This window comes from Hemicordylus capensis, chromosome 7 (assembly GCF_027244095.1).
Source record: "Hemicordylus capensis ecotype Gifberg chromosome 7, rHemCap1.1.pri, whole genome shotgun sequence".
NCBI lineage: Eukaryota > Metazoa > Chordata > Lepidosauria > Squamata > Cordylidae > Hemicordylus > Hemicordylus capensis.
The window spans coordinates 27,846,718-27,868,135 of NC_069663.1; the positions used below are offsets into that span (position 1 = coordinate 27,846,718).

The following is a 21,418-nucleotide window of genomic DNA, read 5'->3' on the forward strand; positions in this document are numbered from 1 at the left end:
AAAAAGCATTGGCTAAGGGGCAGATGAGATCTAATAGCAGGGGGTGAATAAAAGCATGTGAAAGATCGCATGCTTAGAGCCAAAGGGGACTAATCCTTTCCCCTCTTTCAACATACCTCCCCTGCAGTCTGTCTCTCTAGGCATTACTTCTTTTCAGCTGAGATCAGATGCTAGAAGTACTCCAGGTAGGCGAGTGTCAGATATAGCAAGGGGCCAGCTCCTCACCTGGGCCTCTTTTCTCTCTCCAAGATTGCCTCCGCCCCAGTTATATGCATTATTATAACAGGCCTTCCACTCTTAGCATCTGGTTTGGCCCAAAGATCCATTTGTAATGGCTAATTTGTAAAAACCACTCATTGGCCATGCAAACCTATGTGTTGTCAGAAGTGGAGGCCTAGGTACACATTCTAAGAAATTTTAAAATAAGATGACCTGTTCCTAAGATGTTAGAAGAGCACACCGACCCACAGCATATTATTATAAGGTTTCCACTCCTGTAGGTGACCAGATGCAATGGAGAACAGCAGGATTCCTGTAGCTTTCATAATGGTGCAGAACTGGGGATGCTGGAAAATGCCAGTTCCCCTGTCCCCCATCACACACTCACACAGTGGCCTTAGGCAAGCCCCTCTCTTGCGGTCCATGTGGGCAGGATAACAATACTGACCTATCTTACCAGGAAGTTGCAAGCACTGCATGCAATGAAACACTTTGAACATTCCAAAATGCTATGCAGGCACTAAATGTCACTAATCTAGAGCTTTTTTCTTTGAACAGATGTGTACATATCCAATAATCCCAGCACACTCTGCTTTTGAAATTTCACCCTCGCCCATTTCAGCTGGCTGCCTTTTGAGAAAGAGAAGCTCAAAGCCCATAGCATTAGTCACATGGTCCTCCAGCAGCAGCCTTGAGAGAAGAGCTTGTGAAAAAGTTAACAGCGGAAGCTGCCTGGAGAAACTTGGTGCTGGCAGTCCAGGATTCTCCACTAGGTGGCACCCTTTGCTAAAACATCAGTCATTAGCTCCACATGCATGGTAAGACTACAGCATTCCACAAGACAATAAAACTGGATGGTCCACTGAGGTTCCCACAGTCCCCTGTTCGGCACCTTAGTGCTCCATTAAAATTGCAGGAAGCACTGGAGAGCACGCGAGGCAGGAGCTGGACTTCCATGGAGCCTGCACTTACATTCCACAGCATTATGCAGACACAGGGTGTGAGGGAGAAAGCCGCAAGGGCCAACGGCAGGTGCCACTTGGAATCAAGTTCATTGGAAATTTCAGAATGAAGACCCAATTTTGAGAGAGAGAGAGAATGAAAGGCACTAGTTCTCATGCCCAATTTCAGAGATCATTGAGGCCTCTCCATGACGAGGTCCTTTCCCTGGAAGGCAGTTGTCCACAAGCACAGATCTTCCCTCTTGCAATATGCAGCACCAGGGGAGTTACTTGGGTGGGTCCAGCTGTAATTTCCATTCACAAAGGGCAACAGAGAGACCTCAGCAGGCCTGGCTAGTGCTTCACCTGAGCAGAGTGAACTCCAGAACATGCCCAGAGCCCTCTGCAATATGCACAGGGGAAAGGCAAGGTGAAAAGGGTTCCCTGGAACTAGCAAGTTCAAAAACCATCAAGTTCGTCTAAACTTACCAAATCCAGTATCTTCACCTACCATCTCCACATACCCTAACCCCCACCAAAAACGCTATTCTTAATGCAACAGCATCTATTATTGGCAATGTTGTGAGGGAACCACAAAACTGGAGAACACAGAAAGTTTAGCAAGTGAATTCTTCAGAAGAATTTGCCAGATAATTCCACTCCCATGCCTTCTTGTACCAGGGACAACACGGGGTGGAGGAGGGGAAAATGAGAACACAGGAGCCAAGTGAGCTCCAATGCAGACCTTCCTTCTCTCCCCCTGTTGTCTCCCCCTCCATAAAAACTTAAAGAGTGCAAACTCCTCAGGACAGGAGTATCTTAAGTTTGGGATAACCACCATTGTGCAGATATGCTGTGCTATGTGCATACAATAATCATCCGCTAGAAGAGGCAGTAGCAGGGACTGAGGCTAGGAACATTAACAACCCTCATATTGACAAACAAATTAGATGAAGGGTAATCAACAGAACTACTGTGGTGTGTGTATCAGGCTAGAAAGTCGAAAACAACAGCCAGGCACAGCCCAGGGCCGCCTTCCCTCTGGTCTGCTTATGCTCCTGCTCAATTTCATTTATGTGCAATACAAACCATCTGGGTCTTGGTTGTTGTTTCCTAAACACAGTGGATTTTGGCAGTCGTTAATGCAAGAGCGGAGCTGCTAGCTCAAACCTTAGCTCCTCACAAGAGCGTTTCTGCCGTGCCATCACAAACCCGACCTGCAAGTGCATTAAGATGAGTGAGCCAGTGTGGGGCGATGGGCTTGGACATCGCCAGGTCCCAGTGCCCACTTGGTGGACTTCAACCCACCAGCTCCATGCCGCACTCTTTCCAGCTACCACATGCTCCTGCAGAGTTCAGTGGGGCTTACCCAGGGGCACCTTCCCAGCAAGATCTCTCCAGTGCCCAAAGGGCTGAGGACCTACCACCTGAGGGTCTCTCTCTCCCCCATTCAGGACTGGATTCACATTTGGAAATTTCAGTCGCCTCTAGGTTTTCCTCTTCATGAAGCAGTCACAGCCTGCTTTTGCTTATTTGCCTATCTTAGCTTATATATCTATCTGTCTACTGGCTCCACTCTCACTCCCCACCCCCACCCCCAAACATTGGCCCGGGTCAATGTGGAGACCCTCCTAAACATCAGTGTGTGTGCCAATTGTAAAAAGACAATATATAATTTCTGGAACAAAAGCAGGGTATTTTCTGCTGGCTGGCTTTGCAAGGCACTTTTGACTTTGGCAAATCTCTAGGAGTCAGGAAGCTTCCTTCAGTACCCTTGCTCTTCAAACTTAGGGCATAAATTGTATCAATCTCAAATTACAGGAAGAGGAAGAAAGCTAGGCAGAACTCTGCATTTTACCCAGCAACTGTTTGTGCCATGGATAAGAAGGGTATTGGACAGAATACACCTTCCTGCAAATCTCAGGTTTCATTTTTTAACAAGAGAAGAGCAGGTTTCTAGCCCTTATGACTGTGAGCATATCCTTGACAGCATTGCAGGGCAATACTCAACACACGGGAAAATAAGTCAAATCTCATGAACTGGAAAACAAGACTGGCAGAGGATGACACTTCAGTGCCATGCTCTCTCTCTGCCTAGCAGAATCAACACAAGGGACACACAATAGCTTTTTAAAGGGGGGGGAGGTGCAGTCCATATGCATTATGTACACAGGATGCAAATTCAGCTTTCGTGGTGTAGATCTGCCTTGGCATGCAGTGACCCTGACATATCTTAGGTCTACACAGTGCTCATAAGCTTACCACCTCAATGGCACATCTACACTGCAAGATTTAAACTTAGTTGTAACCAGTTTATCCATCATAAGCTTATACTGGTTTAAACTGGTTACACCACCAGTAAGGAATGCTGGGAGGTGAAGTTTTGCAAGGGAGCCAAGCCCTCTTACCTAGCTACAGTTCCATCGAGAAAAGTTGTGGCGGTTAAACATACCCAAGTTTGTACTGTTAGCACAGAGATCCTCCCCAAAAGGAGTAATGGGACTGAACCCTAGGGCAAATCAGGTTTTACAAGTCAGAACCAGCACTTCTGAGTTCTGCATGGGATTCCAGCCACATGAACAGAGGGTGTGGGCTTTCCTGCAACACTTTCAGATGCACACTTGAAGCACAGCTACGTATGGTCCCCCACCAAGCCCTTTCCCTCCCCACCGGAAAGTCATGCTCAGCAATATCAAACAAGGATATACCCTGGAATCCACTTCTGCTCTGCTTTCTAAATGGAGAATCACCCTTTCTGCATGCACTTAAAGACAATCAGAGTGAACTTATCCTGATGGCCTTCATGTGAACAGGTGTATGTACTCCTTTTTAAAGAGAAGCTTGTGTCTTTTCACTTCCTTCTTTAAATGGAGACAAAGAGAAGTGTTCAAAGGGCACTAGGCACTTGCTAGAGAAGGAGCTGGTCCAGACATTCAAAACCTTCTCCATGCAACATGCACCAAGGGATGAAGGCATATAATCAATGCAACATGCAGCCTGGGCATCCATAGATACTTTGGTGACAGCAGAATTTGTAGCCTCGATCGTTCTAGCATGCCCTTCAAAATGCTGAAAGCAACCCTCAACAACCTGCCTGGTATGTGAGACCATATTACATGTGTGGAAGCAGAGGCCAAGAGAATTAGCAGCTTACAGCCAGTGTCCCCTCTAAGGCGTGGACGTGTGCGCTCGCTCACATGTTGTTGGCTGTCCGCTCAGTTAATTTGAGATCCCTCTCAGGTTGAATCAGGAAGGTCCCACTCTGAATGTTTATGCACACACACTGCCTTGATTCTGCTGCACAGAACAAAACTCATTCTGCAGACAGATGAAAAAAATGAGAGAGAACGCTGCTTCCAGCTACTTACTGAGTTGCATGACTGGGGCAAGATTCAACTGGAGATTACCCCAGAGAGCAGCTCATGCTCACAGCCATTACACCACACCAGCACTTACTTTACGGTCTGGTGCAATGTACCCCTGGGTGGCTGCAGTTGTATCTATGGACTTCCCAGGCCACATGCAAGGTACAGCTTCCATTTAGATGCATCCCTGGGGAGAGTGTGACAGAGACATTCCTGAGTATCTGAGCCAGTCCTGAAGTATCTGTTCTTATGGGCTGGGTGTACTATGGGAGCTCACTTTCTGGAGATGGGGATGGGAGGGAGGAGAGAGCTTAAGGGAAGGGTGCCATACTGACATTGCAGCTGCCTCCGTTCTTGCAGGGGTTGCTGTCACATTCGTTGGTCTCAATCTCACAGCTTGTCCCCGCGAAGCCAGGCCGGCAGCTGCAGGTGTAGCTCCCTTGGCCCGTGTTGGTGCAGGTGGCCCCATTCTTGCATGGGCGGTGGTTGGTGCAGTAGTTGAGGTCCTGGTTGCAGAAGAGCCCACCCCAGCCCTCCTGACAGTTGCACTGCCAGGGCTGGGTGCAGGTGCCATGGAGGCAGCCTGGGTAGCGGACGCACTCGGTGCAGAAGAGCCCCTGCCAGCCAATCCGACACTTGCACTCGCCGGGCTTCTCACAGTAGCCGTGGCTGTTGCTGCAGCCAGGCAGACACATTGCTGGAAAGAGTTAAGCAGAGAGGTGGCGGGAGCCGGGGAGAGAGAGAGAGAGAGAGAGAGAGAGAGAGAGAGAGAGAGACAAGCCGGTGCTGTTGCTGTACAGATTGCACGTGTCACACCCAACATCTGGCGCCCACCACTGCACCAAACAAAAGACGCACATGACACCCAAAAAGGCCATGGCACCACAGGATGGGGCCCAGTGGGGCTGAGAACACGTGTCCCCTTTTCAGCTCCAGTTGCTCGCCATTGTTCCTCAGGGACAAAAGCAGAGTGTCTGGGAAGGTGGGGGAGGAAGGAGAGGAAATCCCCCCCTCCGGCCCACTTTGAGAAGGGGCCCCCTCCCCGCTCCACAGCAGAGGCACACAAACACTCTAACAAGAGAGATGCTTGCAGCTAGCACAGGGCCCTGGTTAATTATCCACCCTCCCTCTCCTCTGCCCCCGGAAGTTAATCAGCCCCTCCATATGGTGAGGCTCCAAGGGGAAGCTTTGTGATTTAAGGGGCTGCAGAAGGAGGGATTCCCTCGGCCCCTAGCCATTTCCATGGAGACTGGAGAGTCCTAGGAAGGAAGGCAGGCTTGACAAGTCTGGCCTTTTATCAACCTTCTCTCACCCCTGCATGGGGAGGGGGAAGAAGAGTGTGTGTCACATCAGAACTATTTTTGCTGAGGAGGGGTAGTCTTGTGACCCCCCCCACCCTGCCCCCAGTTTTTTCACCTTTAACATAAATGCCCTACAAACTTGTACTGCTAAGATATCACCTTCCCCCTCACTTATTCCAGAAGCCTAGGATGGTCACTACATTTATCTATTCAATACTGTTGTTCACTTTCTTCACTGGAGTTGAAAAGACACAAATGTGCAAAGTAGTATTCTTGGAAGTAGTGCCTCTGAGCATGTTCAGAATGCATCTTTCTCTACAGATAAGGGAGCAAAGCTCCACAGAGGTCTGAATAAATGACTTCCAGGCATGTGTGAGCTCTGGGAACTGTGGTTTTAGCAGAGGAAGAAAAGTTCAGTCCCAGAGGAGGAAGAGAGGAAAGACAGCTCTCTCCAACAGCCTGAAAGGGCAGGGCTCAGTTCCCACTTTACTGTCAAGGTTCCCTGCTGGATCGGAGGAGCTGAGGGTCCACTTAGTCCAGCAACCTGCTTCCCACAGTGGCCAACAGCCAGATGCCTTCGTGTTCTGCTCCCCAGAAATGACACCATTGTTTCCGCTTCCAGTACTGGCACTGGGGGACCCACTCTGACATCATGGCTTATAGCTGCCAACAGGCTTTACTTCCTCCGCAATGATTATGTCCAAATGCCCTTTTAAAGCCATCTAACCTAGTGGCTAAAACCACATTTTGTGGCAGCAAATTCCATAGATTTAATTATGTGAAGCGCTCTCCTCTGTCCCAAACTGACTGCCAGTCAACTTAACTGGGCAATGCAAGGACAAATCAGTTTGTTTGTTTGTTTAAACACAAGGAGGAGTAAACCTCAACCTTGCATGCTCCTCCTTTCTCCTTTGTGTGACTTGGGATGGAAGTTTAAAGCTTGTTTGCAATAAGCCAAAATTTCTCATTTCATCCTAATACAAGAAACTGATCTGTACAGACTGTAGTCAGTCAGAATACAAAAGTCAGACAGATCCTGCTTTATTGGTTATCTATGATCTGTACAAAGCACAGTTTCCTGTAGTGAGATGAAGTCTGCAGTTTGCTGCAGACTATGAATAGATTTTTCAATCTTCATGTTCCATGTAAAGGGAGAGGAGAAGCATGCTCTCCTCACAATAAACCACAATTTAGTGCAATGCCTGGACTGATTGTGTTATTTAAGTTATGAGTGGTCTGACCCCCATTAACAGTGTGCAGGAGGATTAAGGTCTCTGAAGCTTCTCACCAGGCCCCACAGGATGGGTCTCGCGAGAAAAGGTAGTCACCTCGGAGGTGCCCCCTCTTTCTTTTAGGAGCTCGCTCACACGGCACCCAAGAAGCCAGTTTAACCACGCAAGTAGATTGTCAGGACCTGCTCTCCGTTCCCTTCTCCCAAGGCTACTTACGCTCGGAGCAGTACTCGCCCCGCCACCCTACCAGGCAGATCCGGCTGCCTAGTTCGTCACAGGTGTAGTGTCCGAAGGTGTCATCCCGCGGCCGGCAGTAATCTGAGCAGCTCTCCCCATAGTAGTGTTCGTCACAGGTGACATGGTAGGAGTAACGCAGCTCACTTTGGTCTCCCAGCTGCACGTCCTGAGACCAATCTTCACCCACAGCCAAGCGGCGGCGTGTGGCCAAGCGACTGATCAGCTTCTGAGCATCCTCTAAAGGGAAGGAAAAGAGGAGGAGGTCATCAGCCCGGGCCTTAGCAGCAGAGGCTGCCGAGGGGGAGAGAGATTCCACCAGCCACAAATGATGCTCAAACCTCCACACTTGAGAATCAGGCCTAGGGTTGAAATGGTATGCTGGGAGGGGTCGTGTTTATTTTTAAGAAGTAGACATGTCAGATAAGAGCTATGCAGGAGCTCATACCTGCTCTGATCACAAATACAGTGAAAATGAGAGTACATAAATGCCTAGAAGAGGTCATTAACATTCCCCTCAGCTCCCAAGTTCTTCGTGCCTTGAGCTACAATACTAGTAGCTATATTTGGAGCTGTGAATCTATTGTGGTCCTTCAGCAGAACAGAATGTAGTATCAGATGCAATATATAATTAAAAATATACACCAAAATAAGAAAATGTACTTCTTGCATTAAATTATTAGCAATTAAGTGAGGTCTGCAGCTTATGGAACAAGAAGAATAGTAACATTATCACTGACCATAACAATTTTAATTCAATCCATTTGTTGTTAGGAGGTACATGCTTGCTTGGGGGAGAGCTTCAGTGTCAGATATACAAGGGAACTGGATTGCCATTCTATTGATATTCAGAGTTGTGTTCCTAGATTGCCAAGCTAGCTGGTATGTAATCATGCTTTCTCAAATATTCTCCATCTATTAATTTTTGGTGGGTTGTGGGACTCTTTTCTACAAACTAGCAATACAAGTCTTGGCAGCTCTATAAAGATGTTGCAGCAGCTCTATGAAGGTACTGAAGATCATCTTTAGTGAAAAGATGTAGCAGCATTAGGTTGGGATCAGCCTTGCATGCAGCATCTGATGACAGAAATCAGCCACTAGGTCCCCTAATCTATGGAGAAATAGAACATTCCCAAAGACGGAGAAAGGTGGCTATTTGGCTACACGCCTTCCAACATAGTGGGCTATATTTTGAATTAATTAAGCAATGCCCTGTGGGGTTCATGCATCACTTGCCAAGGCTCTTATATTGAACCTGCCATTGAAGACTAGATATGCTACCAATCCTCTTCTTTGAAGGGCACCTACAAATTTATCTCCTATGCTCAAGTATAAAGTGGTAACACTAAAGTTACATAAAATGTGGCAGGAGAAGCTAGTAAGGGGCTAATATAAGTCCCTCGGATGAAGGAGTGACTGATGTATCATATCTCAAAGGATGCAATGGAACAACTCGTCGCTTGTATACTATGTGACCAACACAAACTGTCTGACCAATACGGGTGGGGGTGGGGGGGAGGCAGAATCTTTGCCTTAATCTTTTCAAGGATGTCTTTGTAGAAGACATCAATATCTTGATACATAGAGAATTTATACCTCCTCCCAAGCCCCAGGCATAAAAGGCTGCAAAGTCTAGATGATAAGCAATGGGCATCAGTGAAGAAAAACCAGGAGTTAGCTAGCTTCTCCCCTAATGTACAGGTTTCTCCAGTATAGACCTCTATCTCTTGATTGGTACAAAACCAAAGTCTCAAGTGGGCAGTTTCTCACAACAGCCTGTTTCACAGGACAGGAGTTCACTGATGTTCTGAAGGAGGGTGAAGCCATACTGCAGAAGTCAAGAGTTGAGCTGCACCAGAATACAATTTCAGGAATCCTCCTGTATTCATTTGGCCAAAGTAACCGTGGCATCACTTGGGGATCTACATCTGTTCTGCCCATGAATAAGCTCAACTATGTCCCTCCCATTGGACCTCTCACTGTTTCTCTTGCATTGTCAGGCGTGGTACATATGAATCGAACCACATACAATTCTGTTCCAGAGAACAGCATACTCTCTCTGTTCCAGTCCCTCCCTCTGCACCTCTCACCTGCCACTCTACCAAAGTGAAATAGACATTAACCAACTTTAGTGAGCAAGGGGCAAACATGGGCTCAGATGAGCCAACTGCCTCTCCTAACAGATGTCCAATTGCCTTGGAGCGCTCCTGCCAAAGAAATACCTCCTAACCAACAGTTCAAAAGGGCACGGACACAAAACCCTGTCTCTTCCTTGGTTTAATATGATGAGAGGTACTCTACTTCAGAACTGTTTCCCTCACGAAAAGATACAATTTCCTTTGAAGATGCACATCGCCACTCTCGTTGCACTAGTAAACAACATTTGGCTCAACGAACTGGAGACAACAGGGTGATCTCTGCCCTTCAAGTTTTATTTTGTTTTAAGATTGTGTGTATACAATTCTATGGTAAAGCCAATTGCTTTCTCAGAGAAGCACATCGATTGTGAGTTGGGCTTCCCCCACCACAGTCCATCCGAATACAAACTGTCACATTTGATGACTTCACACGGATGTATTGCATTGTAGGAGAGCAGCCTAACTGGACTTCCCAACTGATTGTTATGCACCCCTCCGAGACATATTTCCAGGTGGCACAGAAGGCTTCCTGGGGAAGGGGAGGGCATCAGAAATTGTCAATGCCCCACTGCATTCTTGCTCCGGATGTCAGTCCAATACAGTATCTACATTACCTTCAAACATAGAATCATCAAAACAGCTTACAAACATCTGCATTTACCAAGACCCTCCCCCCCAACATGATTATCTTATAGCATTGAAGCAATCTATATTTTTTCTAAAAACTTCTTGGCTCTATTATTATTAAAGCCTGTGCATTTTTGAAGCTATCTGATCCCTTATTTTAGCTAATATCCATCTACTTTACAGGGTTGTTTACGGAGATTATGTGCATGCAGTCCCCTGAACACTTTCAATGTATGTTTTTTTAAATAAGGAGTCTTTACCTGTGGATGGTTCTCCTGATTCTGCTCTCCAAGATTCAATAATGAGGGAGAAGGTGCCCTAGAAAGGAGGGAAGACGACAGAAAATGAATTGGGGACTCAGGGCGAGGGGAAAGTGGAGGGAGAGAATTGAGAGAAATAACCAGGGAGGAGAAAACACAAACCCAAAGAGAGATATAAAAAGAAATGCATTGGGCTTGCTTACTGGTTGTGCTTTTACAGCTGTCACCTTTAAAAAACCCTGTATTATTGGATTCCTTCAATTCATATATGCCCTTGAATATACATATGTAAAGATAAAAACTGCAAAATAAACTATTAACTAAATGAAGTGGTTTTGATGCTTCTCTGGGCACAATGGCTTGCATGCTAGCATTTGACTGGTAAATTACTGTGAGACAGAAGGCCCTTTTGATTCCTCTATGGCTGGATTATAATTCAAGCAAAGTCAACCCCCAGGAAGAGCTGCAAAACTTGATTTGAGCTGGACTGACTAAATCCGCTTCAGAACCCCTTTCAGGTCTTTACCCTGACAGTCTGTGGACCCTTGTCTGGAGAACAGAAGAAGCCTCCAAACATATAGAAGTTGGGCACCCCAATTTATCTTTAAGACTATTCATAGTCCACACTGCAACCTGCAAATAGGTTCTCAAGATAGCGTATGAATATTACCACACAAATAAAACGTAGATTAGGAGAGGAGAGCTGGTCTGGTGGTAGCAAGCATAACTTGTCCCCTTAGCTAAGCAGGGTCCAACCTGGTTTGTATTTGGATGGGAGACTCCATGTGTGAGCACCGTAAGAGATGCCGCTCTGGGTAGAGCAGAAGGTTCCAAGTTCCCTCCCTGGCAGCATCTACAAGATAGGGCTGAGAGAGATTCCTGCCTGCAACCTTGGAGAACCTGCTGCCAGTCTGTGAAGATAATACTGAGCTGGACAGACCAATGGTCTGACTCAGTATATGGCCGCTTCCTATGTTCCTATGAGAGATAAGCAGTCAGGAAGAGCATGGCACGGCACTCTCACCAAATCTGCTCCCTTCAGGTCACAGCAGCTTAGCCACAAACTATTGTGGGATGTTATTTAGTCTCCCTCACTTTGAACACCCCACACTCTCACCTTCAGCAGAATGGTGGATGGGGATGATGCGAGTTCTAGTCCAAACTTGGGAAACCCTGGACTACACATTGAAGGGAGCCAGTGGGCTAATGTAGCCCTCAGTCTCGAAATAAGACTGCAATGCCAGCTTGGGCATTTTCTAATCTATGGCATCAACCACACAGAGCTAAAGGAACTGAATATATTCAAGCATGTGCAAAAGTGTGGAAAGGAACCCTGCACAGTGGTACTAGCAAGACAGTCCAAAGTTCATGGAAGCAACACCCCCCTGGGCTGAGCTCAAACCAAGCCACCCCCCATACCAGAATAAATGCAGACGGGAAATTAGGCCTCCCCAGCTTCCTCTGCCTGCACTGGCTCTGGACAGGGCCTCATGGTGAGGCGGGATCCCGGCCATTGGAGAAGCAGCGTCCTGGATGCCTCAAGTGGGCACACACAAGGGAGCCACAGAGTAGGCCTCTATTGGCTCCTCTCCGTTCCTTTCCTCACAGCTCCCAATACTGACTGGATTTTCCTCTCAGCCCAGTCCCCTCTCAGTTTCTTCGGTCTTCTTTGTGCCTACTCCCCAACTGGGACAAAAATAAAATAAAATAAAATAGAAATTCTCTTCTGAGAACAAGCATCCTCCTCAGTGGTGGTAATGGGGCCCCTATCCAGTTGTATTTGATTTCCATATGAGAGTGTATTGCATAGCTCTTTTCTGAATCAAACAGCAAAACCAAAAGCAGCAAACTTCACGTAAGGCTGCTGCTGGGCAAAAAATCTTATTCAGTTGATCAAATTAAGACTCACCTAGTCAATCCAGTCTGCACATGAATGGACAATAATACTACTGAAGACAAAGCATAATGAAAGCACACCCTTGGTTTTTAGACAATGTATGCACGTGCCACAGCGGGCAAATAAAAGACCAAATAGCTGCAAAAATATGCAGTGGGGGGGGGATTGAAATTTCACCTCACAATTAAGACTGCAGTGTCTGGTTGGTAAATCAGTTAGATGAGTCTTTTTACTCTTCACTAAAAAGGTGCTCCTGATTAAAACAGACCATAGATTGTATTCAAAAGTGGTTAGAGTTAGAGTGTTGGACTAGGACCGGGAAGACCCGAGTTCAAAGCAACATTCAACTATGAAACTCACTCGGTGACTGTGGGCCAGTCATGTATCTCTCAGCCTAACCGACCTCACAGAGTTGTTGTGAGGATAAACATAACCATGTACACTGCTCTGAGCTCCTTGGAGGAAAAGCCGGATATAAATGTAAAAATAAATATAAATAAATAAATAATTTAAATAGTCGGAAACACACACACACACACACCCTCAGGTTAGCAGGGACGGTCTTAGAAGAGATGTGTGCCCTCATGTGTGTGGAAGAGAAACACCTCTGCCTGCTAACCAGAACATGTGTCCGTACTTGTATCTAAATGTTTACCTTTTTAAAACGTAAAGATTTGAGCTGGAAATGTAAATATTTGAATTGGAAAGTACATTGCTGACTCTGAGATAAGATTTCAGCCTCAAATGTTACGTTTCTACCAGATTTCAGGCTGACATCTACCCCTGGAGGAATGGCGAGCTTCCCGCCCGCCCCACAACCTGCTCCTCTGAGCAGCAGGATTCCTTCATGCTGTTATCACAACCTGCCTTTGAAACTTGTCCTGGCTCGGAGGAAAACTTGCCATTCGCTATGGCAGGGCAGTGTGGCTGACTGCAGCCTGAGAAGCCAAAGTGCTGGACTAGGACCGGGGAGACCCAAGTTCAAATCCAGCCATGAGACTTGCTGGGTGACTCGGGGCCAGTCACTTCTCTCTCAGCCTAGCCTACTTCACAGGGTTGTTGTGAGGAGACACTTAAGTATGTAGTACATTGCTCTCTGGGCTCCTTGGAGGAAGAGCGGGATATAAAATGTAAATAAACAAACAATAATCTTCAAACCCCTTATTTTGCGTGTGACCTCAAGCCAGTTGCTATGTCTCAGACTGACCTACCTCACAGGGCTGCTGTGAGGATAAAGGTGCAGGGGCGGGGAGGTGATGTCGGCTGCCCTGAGCCCCTTTGGAGGAAGGACAGAACAACAAACCGACTGACCATCCAAACCACTGGAAGCTGGCCACAGGGGCCTCCCTTTTGCCCACAGCTTCCCACCACACACTTCTGGCCACATACTACAGAGCAAAAGCGGGAATTGCAACTAGCAGCAGCTAAGCTGCTCCACATCCATTTTGAGACAAGTTTATTTTATTTATTTTTATTTTTACATTTTCTATCCCGCTCTTCCTCCAAGGAGCTCAGAGTGGTGTACTACATACTTAGGTTTCTCCTCACAAAAACCCTGTGAAGTAGGTTAGGCTGAGAGAGAAGTGACTGGCCCCGAGTCAGCCAGCAAGTCTCATGGCTGGATGGGGATTTGAACTCGGGTCGTTCCACTAAGAACTAACCGGCCTCCTTTCCTTTCACTACCCCGCTACAACTGGACTGCAGTTGGCCCAAACTGGTTAGGCGGCTGCACCTCAAACGTTCATGCATCCATGTTGGCGGCTGCACCAGGGCTGTCAATCATCTTTTGAAGTCCAAGGAACCGCCCTCCGGGTGGGATTCCTGAGGGAGGGGCTTTAGAATGGAGCGGAGGGTGGCAGTTAAACGGTCAAACCGTTCGCTGAGGGAGCGTTAGTCGGGGGGGCAGGGGGGGGCCAGGAAAGGTGGATGTAAAATACAAATACAAATACAATCAAAAAAGTATTAAATTTTAAAAAGACAGCAAGGGAGAGGGTCTCTAGGGGAGGTGGGAGTAGTTAGTGGTACACACCGGTAACACCTCTAGTTAGCAAGCGAGACTCTTCTGCTGGATGTGTCTAGTATAAACTTGGAACTTCAACCAGAGTGGTGGTTTCCAGGAAAAGGGCTAAGAGCCAGGGAACACTTGCTACCGCACCTCAGGACGAAGGGACACAGTGTTATAGTAACCGTTCTGCTTGTACAGCCCTGCTTTGGCGGAGAGAAACCTCTAAGCTACTGTACATCAACTTAACTTTGTTTCATTCTAGAGTTCACCCAGTGTCTTGTGAATTGTACTTCTCCCCACACAGCCCTACACTACCAAGAGGTTGTCAGGACACAACCCTAAGCAAGAAAAGCTTAGTGGTGGCAGCAAAAGCTTTGAAAAGAGAGGAGGAGCGAAGAACTCCTTTCTCTACAAAATTGGACCCCAAAGTGGTATAATTATCAACCTCCCTAGTTTTGGGAACTGACCCTACTCATTAGTAGTGACTCAGGGTGGTGAGCAGGATACGGCTTGTCACAATTGCCATCTTGAATTGGGGTGGATGATATCATCACCAACTATGCCACTGAGGTGTCTCTATGTGTCCCTACAACTGTACCAAATTTGGTCCCAAGTTCCCACTTGCACCTCAAACGTTTACGTGTCCGCCATCTTGAATCAGGGTGAATGACATCATTACAAGCTGCGCCCCTGGGTTGCCCCTTTGTGTCCCTGCACCTGAAGCAAATTTGGTTCAAATCTGTTAGGCTGTTCACAAGTTAGCCCACTTGCGCCTCAAACGTTTACGTGCCCGCCATCTTGAACTGGGGTGGATGACATCACAAATTACACCACTGAGGTGTCCCTACAACTGTACCCAGTTTGACTCATATTGGTGCAGGCGCTGATAGGTGGTGGTGGGTGGGATACAGACAGAATGCTGGGTTAGGGTTGGGGCTACCCTCCCTCAGCCTGGAAAGTAGGCGAGAAAGTGGGTATAACTGGAGAGCTGATGAGGAAGCGACAGGAAAGGTGTGCAAAGCATTTGGATGCTAGAGGCATGAAATGAGGCTGCTGGGGAGGGAATGGGGGCGGGGTTCACAGCTCTCCCCCAGGTATAAAAGTAGGTGCTTGGAGGAGCCTGGCCTGGAAAGGACCTCACCGGCCACTTGAAGTGGAAGGGGACCCGGATGGGCCCACTGGTGGCTGCAGCACTGCGGTCCGCGGGGACAATGTCGCTCAGGGCTGCCCCAAAGGTGCAGGGAGGTTCTGGCGATACCACGGCCTGGGCATGTTTGAGGCAGACGCGGAAAAAGAGGCGGCAGGGGTGGGTGCCGCGGCACAGGCTTCGGGGGCTACTTGTGGTGAAGGAGTGCACCTGGAGTTCAAAGACGCCTGCCGGTTCGGCCTGTGGGGAGAAAAGACGGGGTGTACGTTAATCCAGGAAAGGCAACTCCCCGTGCCCCCTCCCCAAATTAAGCTGCCTCCTAGCCTTGCTCCTGCCTCACATTTCTCCCCTCACAAAGCATCCAGGTGTGAGGAGCAAATAAATTAGCTAGTCAGTCTAATTTGTTTGGCTGGTCAGTCTCAAAACTCCAGATGGGACCCAAAGGGGTGGCTCCGAGGCCTTCCCGCCATCTTGGCCCTCCAGACTGTCTTATGGCTGGGTCCTGTTACGGAGCCTGGTCCTACTGCACAAACCCCAATTGCTCTCACTCAGACTACAGCCAGTTCACACTGGGTTGCCAACTTCTTCACTAGCTCCTGTGCCTCTATTATTAGTAGTTTATTACACAAACATTAGTAAGTGAAAGTCTGGGTGTTTTTTGTTTGGGTGGTTATATATATATATATATATATATATATATATACACACACACACACACACACACACTGGGAGAGATCTGCTACTGCTGGCAAACAAGAAGCACTTTGGGGAAGGAGTGGCCTCTCCCGCCCACTCAACAAGCCTTGAACTCATAACTGGAGGGGGAAAAGCAATTCATTTCCAGAGCAGTCAGGTGGGGGTCTCATTGCCAGGCCAGAGAATCCTGCTCAATAAATAGCTATTCGTCCCAACCATTGATTCTCATACTTAGCACTCCGCGTACTATGGCATACAAGAATTTCTGCATGCTATCTGCTGTAACAGATGACTGGCTTGGGGGGTGGGCAGGGCGGTCGGTCACCCAGAAGGTAAACTTTATCACACACCCCACCACCACACACTCCAAAATTCACAAAAGAACAAACTGTTAAGATGTCACCAGTGCTGCAGGTATCACAAATAGCTGCTCTTCTGGCAACAAAATGTGCGATTCTGAGCATGTCCAGAGTGCTCTCTCCTCTTTGCTGAGACAAACTACCAACTTTTACAGATCTGTCATTAAGATCTGTCTTAATGCCTTGCAGAAAACAACCAGCAAGTAGGTTTCAACCCCAGCATCTCTCTTTTTAAAAACTGTTATCCACCCCAAAACTCATCCAGGCTAATCCCCGAACCTGTTTGAGTGAAAGAAGGCCATGCACACAAGATGGGTGGTTGTTGGTTTAATTCTCTAATAAAACTGCTTCCAGATCTTTGCTCTTTAATAGGTTAAAGGGCATTTAATTTTTTTTAGTCTATTTTGTTTTATTGAGCAAAGTCATTTATTCTCTTATGCAAGAAGGAGGCTTTTTAAAAATTCAACAAAAACCACATTTTGTTTTAGTATAGCACAGAAACTCCAGAAGACAGTTACAATTCTGCATGTGGTCCACACCCCTCTTTTGCCCCTCCCCAACACAATGTTTGATGTCTGGGTCTGAAGTTGAAGTTCTTGAAAATCTTCCTTCCACTTCCAACAGTCATAGGTGGTCATTAGCAGAACTGACAGATCCATACTCCTGCCCATGGAGGCTCCTCTACAGTTCCAGTAGCCCTCCAGAAAATGGCACAAACATTTCCTACTGCTATCACCTGAATAAAGAAATCCTGGCTCACCAAATGAGGATTAATTTGTTATATTCGCATGTAACTTTAAACAAGGGTTTTGAAGGGGAAATTACCAAACTGTTTTTAAGGACACTTGCATGTGTCAGAAGATGCCATGAGAAGAGAGGCATTCACCCCTGCTAACTAAGCAAAGAGACACCTTTTAAAAGTGGCGATTTTCTTTATTTAAGCAGGGGGAGAGCAACCGGCCCTATCCATCTCCAGCACAGCATCCCTCCTGGCTTTTAGTGTCTATCTTAGTTTGGTTTTTAGATTGTGAGCCTTTTGGGGACAGGAAATCATCTTATTTATTATATCTATATAAACCACTTTGGGAACTTTTGTTGAAAGGTGATATATAAATATTTGTAAACAAATATAAACATATAGCTATCCAAACCCATAGCAATATATAAGCATTCCTAAATAAAAGTGAAGGTGAGTTTTGTTACGATTATATCTCACCTTTCTTCCATCATCATGGAGCTCAGGGTGGCTTACCTGGGGTTCCCAGGGGGGCCCCCATTCAGGCACTGACCAGATGGGGGCTTGAGCAAGGTGGTTGCATCACGGGTCCCCCTCAGACCATGCTCTGAGGCCTTTGCCTCTTCTAAGATGAACTATCTGCTATTTGCAGCTTTTATAAGTAATCACATTTTTAAAAATGTTAACCAGTTAAAAGAGAATGCCTCTTTAGTCATTTAAATGGTGTTTTCATCTATTAAGTCTAACTGGTTACCGCTTGCATCAGCCTCCCACCCCATGCATCAATGAGGACTAGAAACTTTGCATGCTGTAGATGTAAGGTGCCAAATCAGAGTTGTTCGCTCCAGGGGCATTACTACAGTTGAACAAGCGTGGGGGGGGGCAAACAAGCCCCCGAGCGAGGGGGCCCCGCTGGCTGGGCCACAGTGTGCTCTTTGTCCCCCACCTGCCCCCACCTGTAGCAGGTGGGGGGCAGGGGCGGCCCCAGCTTCCCTTTTTGGCCCGGAGTCCGCGCCAGCCCTGCGACGACCCCCGCCTCCGACAGGCAGCAGGCAGGTCCTTCGACAGTTCCCCAGCTACCTCCGCCCCTCCTGGAGCCAGCAGCATGGCCAGAGGAGCCCGCCGCCGGACCGCTGCTGCCGCCTAGGTGAGAGTTCCGCCCCTTCCAACTCCGTCCCACCTGCGCCGCGAGGCGACCCTGCGGCCCCCGACCTGCGCTGGGAGCGGGCGGGCGGGCGGGCGAAAGGGGAGTCCCACGGCGCCGGGCTTCTCCTCCCTCCCGCTGCGAGGGCGCAGGCAGCGCTCCCGTCGCGCGCCTGGCTGCTGCTTGGAGAAGCGCCCAGAGCGCGGCAGGGCGGAGGAGGAGGAGGAGGAGGAGGAAGAAGAGGAAGAGCGCACTCACCAGGCGGGCGCAGCAGAGCAGCGCGACGACGCCGGAGGCGAGCAGCAGCGGCGGCGCCGGCGAAGCCATGGGGCCGGGGGAGCCCAGCGGCGCGGCCAGCTGGCCAAGGCGGTGCTGCCGGCGAACGAAGATGTGCAAGTCCGGCGCGGGACGCGCGCAAGCCGGGGCGGCCGGGAGGAGGAGGAGGAAGGCTGCCTGTGCTGCTGCTGCTGCAGGTGTCGCCCGCCGAGCAGGCTGGAGGTGGCGCGTCGACGTCGTCGGGCCGAAGACTCGGAGGAGCCGGCAGCGCACGCCGCAGATGAATGGGGCGGCCGGCCGCTCGCCTGGCCCTTTATAGGCTTGGCCCCGCCCCCGGCTGGGCCTCGGACGGAGCGAGAAAGCGGCGCGAGCGCTCGCCAGCCCGCTCCCCACTCCCCCCCCCGCTGCCCAGCAGAGCGCGCAACTTGGAGGAGGAGGAGGAGGAGGAGGAGGGGGGCGGAGGAGGGGGGGGGGCGGAGGAGGAGGGGGGGCGGGGGCGGAAGAAGAGGAACCCCCCCACCCCCCGGCCGAGCCCCCGCAGAAGAACCCGGGCCAGCCAGGACAGGAGGAGCCCCGCGAAGCCAGCCGGAGCGCTGCCCTGCCCGGTGGCCGGCTCGAAGGAGCCAGCGCCGCCGCCGCCGCCGCCGCCTGGGCGGAGAGCCCGAGCCTCTTCATGGCACCCAGGAGGACGACCCCAGCAATGGGCGAGGAAACCGGCCTAGCTGCTAGCCCAGGGATTCCCAGCTGCTGGGGGGCTACTCAGCTCCTCTCTTCCTCCCCAGCCCCACTGGCCCAGGTTGTCGGCCAACAGCAGCTGGGGGGCCCCAGTCAGCAGAAAGGCGCAACTTCGGCTCTCCTGCAGGCATTGACTACAACTGCCATGAGCCCTCTTGGCCACTCTGGCGGGGGATGACGGAAGCCGTAGTCCCTGCAGCAGCTGGAAGGCCGGAGTGGTGCGGGCCTGACCCACGCGTGTCCAGCCAGCCTCACCAGGGTCCAGTCACTCCCCACTATTGCCAGCTCAAGGGCATGGGCAAAAGAAGCACAGCTGTTTGGAAAGCTAAGGGGGGGGGCGGTTTACAGGTTAGCAGCTCACAGGCTCTTCTCAGCACTCTTGCTGCTGCTCACCAGAGCAGAGACCTACCTTTTTTTCCTGACAAGAGGCTCCGTGCCTATCACTTGCATGTCAAGGGGAAACCTGCCTGCAACAGGCTGGAGCTTTCCCAGGGATGGAAAACATCAGGGAGAGCTACACCTGCTGTATTTCTGCCTGTCATAAGCAAGAAAAAGAGGGGGGGCTTCATCAAGGAGGGAAAACACACACAGCTCTCCAAGTTTCATTTCTCTTGCTTTAACTTTTGCTTCAAAAGTTAGAGAAACAACTAGACAGGTTGTAGGGAGGCCTTTAAATACCACACACACAAATAAATTCAGCTTGGGGGACAAAACTCTTTTTAAACTTTGATCAAAAGTTTTTAAAGGAACAATAGATGAAAACTTGGGAGAGGAATATAGGAAGCTGCATTATACTGCATCAAATCATTGGTCCATCTAGCTCAGTATTGTCTACACAGACTGGCAGCAGCTTCTCCAAGGTTATATGAATATGACAAATATTTATATACTGCTTTTCAACAAAAGTTTGAAAACTGTTTACATAGATATAAATAAAATGGATCCCTGTCCCCAAAGGGCTCACACTCTAAAAAGAAACATAAGATAGATACCAGCAACAGTCAGCCACTCAAGGGCTACTGTGCTGGGGATGGATAGGGCTAGTTGCTCCCCCACTGCTAAATAAAGAGAATCGCCACTTTAAAAAGGTGCCTCTTTGCTCAATTAGCAGGGGACTTTCAAGGTTGCAGGCAGAAATCTTTCTCAGCCTAAAACTTGGAGATGCCAAGGAGGGCGCTTGGAACTTTCTGCATGCAAGCATGCAGCTGTTTTTCTCAAAGTGCCCCCCTCCCCTAAAGGGATATTTTACTGCAATGATGTGTAGTCTCCCATTCAAATGCAAACCAGGGTGGACCCTGTATAGCAAAGGGGACCATCCATGCTTGATGCTAGCACAAGACCAGCTCTCCTCCTGAGCAGGTGGAAAACTAACAGCACTGACAGGCTGCAGCTCAACATCAGAACACAATATAGATTAGGAGACCAGTTAGCTCTATTAGAGAAAAATGTTTAATGTCAGTCAGATACTAATTTAGACAGCGAAATTTGTAATTATTCTTTTACCAACTGATATTTTAAATTACACACTGTTGTATGTGTGGAAAAATTCTGTGTGTTTTTTAAGCAGTGTGTTATTTAAAGTGTAATGTAAACTAGGAGAGTTAGATAATACACTGACACAGAGGAAAATGCTAAATGTTGCACAGGAAAAGAGAGGCATCCCCCAGTGGCATAAAACTGGCAGGAAAAAAAGTTCTTCCAGCAAGGAGACAGTTATTTCGAGCATCCCTTGCATCAGTCAGGCCTGCACCGCCCCGCTGCACCTGTGAGAAGCCTACCTTTGAGCCAGGCCACCTTCTCTTCAGGGTACAACCTTTTCATTTGCTTGTCCTACGTAAGAGCTCAGTTTTCAAAGTCTTACTTTACAGATCTGGAACCTTGGGGGGGGGGAGCGGAAAACCATCTTGCTGGGCTCTATTCAGATGGAAGGTTTGGGGAGGGGGCGCTGTAGGAGCAGCAGGATGGCTTCAGCTGTATGCTAATCCCAGCATCACCTGCCTTCTGTTTCATCTCAACGCAAGCATCAAGCATCGCTTCTGGCCCCTAAAGTTCTCTCTAGCACCACCTTTTGCAAACATTTGATTACATGAAATTTAGCCTGCAATC

General features: G+C 48.7%; 1 protein-coding gene across 3 annotated transcripts in view; it reads right to left on the reverse strand.

Annotated features, from left to right (window-relative positions):
• The window catches only part of DLL3 (delta like canonical Notch ligand 3), a 40,447-nt gene extending 21,510 nt beyond the window's left edge, over positions 1–18,937 (reverse strand). The window contains exons 1-5 of one of the 3 annotated variants that reach the window (XM_053267456.1): positions 18,560–18,937; positions 15,361–15,606; positions 10,318–10,375; positions 7,275–7,532; positions 4,861–5,222 (exon numbers count right to left, since the gene is read on the reverse strand). In XM_053267456.1, the coding sequence (XP_053123431.1) occupies positions 4,861–5,222; positions 7,275–7,532; positions 10,318–10,375; positions 15,361–15,606; positions 18,560–18,628 (993 nt within the window). In that variant the 5' untranslated portion in view covers positions 18,629–18,937. Of the gene's footprint in view, positions 1–4,860; positions 5,223–7,274; positions 7,533–10,317; positions 10,376–12,755; positions 12,818–15,360; positions 15,607–15,706; positions 15,840–18,559 lie in introns of those variants that run through there. The other 2 variants (XM_053267457.1, XM_053267458.1) reach the window with 2 other exon arrangements.
• Positions 18,938–21,418: the final 2,481 nt, after the last annotated feature.